Source organism: Atta cephalotes (assembly GCF_000143395.1).
Source record: "Atta cephalotes unplaced genomic scaffold scaffold00010, whole genome shotgun sequence".
Classification (NCBI taxonomy): Eukaryota; Metazoa; Arthropoda; class Insecta; order Hymenoptera; family Formicidae; genus Atta; species Atta cephalotes.
Genome location: NW_012130074.1, coordinates 2,046,073 through 2,051,133, shown reverse-complemented (window position 1 = coordinate 2,051,133; position 5,061 = coordinate 2,046,073). Strand labels below are relative to the sequence as shown.

General features: G+C 30.8%; 1 protein-coding gene across 1 annotated transcript in view; it reads left to right on the top strand.

Moving 5' to 3' along the window:
• The window catches only part of LOC105627703 (protein FAM117B-like), a 5,939-nt gene extending 4,683 nt beyond the window's left edge, over positions 1–1,256 (top strand). The window contains exons 8-9 of the mRNA XM_012208980.1: positions 527–662; positions 748–1,256. Of these exons, the coding sequence (XP_012064370.1) occupies positions 527–662; positions 748–931 (320 nt within the window). The 3' untranslated portion in view covers positions 932–1,256. The remainder of the gene's footprint in view (positions 1–526; positions 663–747) is intronic.
• The last annotated feature ends 3,805 nt before the right edge of the window (positions 1,257–5,061 follow it).

Below are 5,061 nucleotides of genomic sequence, written 5' to 3'. Positions count from 1 at the left end.
TACTACTACACACACACACACACACACACACACACACACACACACACACACACACACACACACACACACACACACACACACACACACACACACACATTAAAATTTAAACAAAACATTACAAGTGCACGATAATTGCAATTTTAATTCAATATATTTCAGAATAGATATTAATGTTTGTTTTATTTTTTTTTAGCATCATGAGAAAGCAAGAATATTAATGTATAATATTATATGTATACATGTGTTTTTTTTTATATATTCAGTATTATTAAGTTTAGCATGTGAAGAGATAATTTATATTTGTATATTTGTTTGTTATCTTTATTACATATGAACGTGCAAAGATGATCCCTTTTGCATAAATCTATATACCTATTTTTTATATAAAAGCAAGTAATTATTACTAAGATAGTGAGTGGCATGAATTTTTGTTACATACTTTAATTAATATAAAAAAAAAATAACACGCTTCACAAGTCAAGTTTTCTACAGTGATATGATTTCAACACTCTTTTTTGATTTTTAGGTGGAAGCCGTGGTTCAACACCTGAACAAGATAGAGAAGGACGTCTCGGCACTTCTCCTCACATTAACAGGTTCCTCGCGAGGGAACCGCCCGATGGCTGTGAGAAAGTCAACCTCAAATTTGTGGAAGATGCGAGGTAACAACAAAGATCATTCTTTTCTACGGCTCTATAGTATTATCTTTTACGCTTTAAATAACGATTTTTTTCATATTTTGTATAGGCGGCCCATGATAGATTTGAGCAAACTAGACTATTGCCCAAAGCCGTGCGTTCCAGCATTCCAGTTGAAACCCAGCTTGGGATCAGCGTTCCTGCCATTGCAACAGCCGGCCAGTCCGACAATGGTCGCCAGTGCATCACCCTCCGCGCATACAACACCGACCACACCTCCTCCAAATCCATAGTCCCACTCTTTACCTTGCGGTGTTACACTTATAAGCTCGATTAGTATATATACATATATATATATTTTTTTTTAACGATCTTGTGGGTAGAAAGTGATTTACTTCGAGATAAAAGCATATAACGACAAAGAAAAGTTACCGAACAAAAGAAAAAGAACAGCTTGTTCCCAGTGCGCCCCGTTCGAATATCGTGCGGGTTTGTGAATTGTGTAATTAAAAGGAAGTTGCAATTGCATCGATAAAAAAAGAAGTATTGGAAGACATTTGAGCTCCGTTCTAATGATTGAAACAATAATAAATACGAGGAACAATAATTTGTGATAACTAAAAGAAAAAAAAAACAAAAAGAAAAGAAACGACAAAAAGTTTAGAAATGAACATTGTGTTCTACAGGGAAAAAAGACTAATGAAATTGTGTATTCTAAATTTAGTGCTAAAATGTGCTAAACGACTTTAGTTTTGTATACACGAATAAATATTCAAGATGAGAAAAGATATTAAATTTCATTGTTGGAATAAACAAAATTCTACGGATACAAAAAAGAGAGCACATATTTACAATATATATATGCATATGCACGCATATGTATGTATACATTGCTGATTTCTCTCATGTTTATTAGATCTTCATTGCTTGAAGTAACTCAATTACATAGTGACAGAGATGAATCACTTGTTAGAATTTTGTATCATTTTGTATTATTACTTTTTTGTATGCTAAAAATATTCTCAAACTATTATTGTACAAGGAGCTAAAAAATAATGTATCCCTCTGTGTGTATGTGTGCGCGCGCGTGTTTCTTTGTTTTACAGAAGTAGCTTTATGAGAATGATTGTTTTCAACGAGCAATCGATTGTCGTAAAAATTTATTTGGAGTTACATATAAATACGTTTATGAATCTATTTTTGACAAATAGAATTAAGCAAACTGCATATTTTAAAATATTATTGAAATTGAATTTAATATTTTAAAATATTTCATACTTATTTGGAATCGTTGATTTATTCTCTTCTGTTCTATCTTGCGATAATACCATATGATTACAATGTTTTTATTTATCATATTTTATATTACATTGCAATCTGAATATGTACAACCAACACAAGTGACAGGTTGATGAATGCATGATGGAACGAAACATAAGAATGGACATGTATCGAGATAGAAACGATGAGTGATAATACTAAACATTGATTCACGACATGTGCTTTCGCTATGGTATCAGATGAGTAAAAACGGCTCCCTAATCTGGCGCGGAAGATAAGTGTGCCTGTTTTGTATAGACGTGGATGATTATCCTAAAAACATATAACCTACGTCGTATGCAAGTATGCGTGTGTTGTAATATCGAAATCCTGATTAAGCCATTCACACGAATAACTTTAGAATGGAATCGATACAGTAAAATCAATTTCAGTACGTAAAATATTTGCTCAAATGCAGTTCGACTATCAATCCTTATGTTATATTAAATAATTAGCGATTCAGGTAAAAAAAAAGGAAATTTGCTTCAATTGTCGAAGATACTTATCGCATTATTAATAGAAATTAAAAAAATTGTTACATAAAATACAAATACAAGAGAAAAAGAAGTTAAAAGTTATTCGTGGGATAGGTTAAATTATTGTTTAGTATACGGAGACATAGCCACTCAAGAAGTTCAAGTTTATTTTTTGCTTTCTAATACGAAAAATTTTTGCAAACGGTTTTTATAATTACTGTCTGTGGAAAATAAGAATCTTGATAAAGTGTAAAGTCAAGAACAGAAGAAACAGTTTTTTAAATACGATAGTAATATACTTTCTAATGTAATGTATATCTAGCTACAACAGTGAAGAAAAAAAAAAGAATGTTAACACATAAGTACCTGGCACACTGGTCTATGCTCTCTCTTATCCAGCTCACTAGGAAGTTCATGCCTTAGAATGCGTGGTAAGGTGTGCTACATAGACAAGAAGGTTAATCAGAGAGTCAGGATATACACAAAAAAATGCACTGGCTAGTTAAAGTGTATACAATACAAAGATACTGTAGTATTTACTAGTTTAAGAGAATTTCGTTTGTATTTATTTTGCTACAGATCTAACGTATCAGACACCTCGTATCACTAACTTTGTCGTATATGTATATCTGAGTGTGAAGCAGCTTTTAAAGGGGAAAAAGTGTGAAGTACGTATATATTCATACATACTTCAATCTGTGCTTTGCACTTCAAACGGAGAATAATTCCAACGTAACACGACGACAATGTATAATTAACGTTAATGAATAAAATGAAAGAACAGGTTTTCGTACATTTAATAATGAGCAGTAGATGAAAAAAAAGTGATTTCAGCGAACGCTAGCCTCGTTATTTTCACCGCACTCTTTCAAAAGGCTCCACTCTTTAACCTTCGTGTACTTGCATAATGTGTTATCATTATTGTTAGCTTTTGTTGTCAATTCTGTAAGCAGAGTAACGCGTATGAAGACTGCTGGAATTAAGAATTATTACCTGTTATTTGGATATACCTAAAAAAAGAATCTAAAGTTAAATAATTAGGCTCAAATCATACCGATTATCTATGAATGAATATAAATATATTCTCTTGTAATTTATTAAATAATCTCTACGCGCGCGCGCGTCACTATTGTTCGGTACATTCTCTCTACATATCTAAATCTGAGCAGGCTTCAGAAACGGCAAAACGATTATGTCAATTAAAAATTTATTTAACCCTAGGACAGTCTATAGATGTATCGTTGCAGTATCTTGCACAAAAACGAAAATGATTGTTGATCGTATATTGTAATTTGTAAGATGCTCAGAATTATACAAACTTTTCACTACATAAAAACATGTATGTTATATAAAATATCTTAAAAAAAAATTTTATATACCTACTGAAATTAAATGCAACTTTTATTCACTGTTTTATAATAAATATATAAAACATTATTTATTGTTTTTTTATTCTTTGAAAAATTACTGTCGACCTATTTTCTAGATTTCAGTACTGCTCGCGTGAATATAATGTAGATTAGAAAATATTTCGATGTACCGAGCAATGTAGTTATGCTATTTGAATGTGCACATATATTTGCTAAAATAATCAAAGTTTGACATGTTTAATTCTGTTGAAAATAACAAAGCTTGTATGAAGCATTTATTTATTTCATTCTTTAACATATATTTATGTTATATCGATATGGTTTATGAATATAAAATTGAATATAAAACGATTAACCAATTGATATTTACAAAATTTTATAATTTATCATACAATTTATCAGCTTGGCCTTATAAATATAAATATATTTGAATTTCTAAAATAACAAACATAATTGTTTATCTTATAATTAATTGTGACATTTTCATTTTATTCCAGAAGAGTATCTTACAATGCTATATTATTGTTTTTATTCTATCTTGTAGATGGTGTTGAAATTTGTTTAGTTTATAACTGGTCCTAGGGCTAAATCAAAATTAGTCAGAGAAGAGAAATAGAGTAATAAGTTAAAACGCTTCTTGTATTAACCATTTCTGATAAAGAACATAATGATGCATATTTTCGCAAAATTAAAGTTTATTGATGAAACAACAACGGAACGTTCGTCAATGTGTGTGCATGTGCGTGCATGCGTGCGTTGCGTGTGTGTGTGTGTGTATGTGAGTGTGTGTATGTGTGCGCGCGCGCGTACGTACGCGCGTGTACGTATATACACAGGGTGACCAGCCGGAGGAATCAACATGTAAGTACTGTTTATGAAAAACTGAATTGAAAAGTTCTCTCTCATTTTGCAATGATTGCAATAATTAACGAGATATCAATTTCTAAAAATTGCCGAATAAGCGGTAAAATCGAATGATAAAATCGATATACAAGACAACATTAATATATCTTTCGAAGTTCTTTACGAAATATCTCAAATTTTTAAAGATATAAAGTTGTCTTAAAGATGTCTTATGCGTCGATTTTAGATATTCTGCTTATTCAATAATTAAAAAAAAATTATAAAATGTATTAGAGAACTTTTCGATTTAGTTTTTCATAAACAGTATGCACATGCTGACTTCTCTGGCTGATCTGGATTATCCTGTATATAACGTATGTATGTATATATATATATGTATATATATATATATAT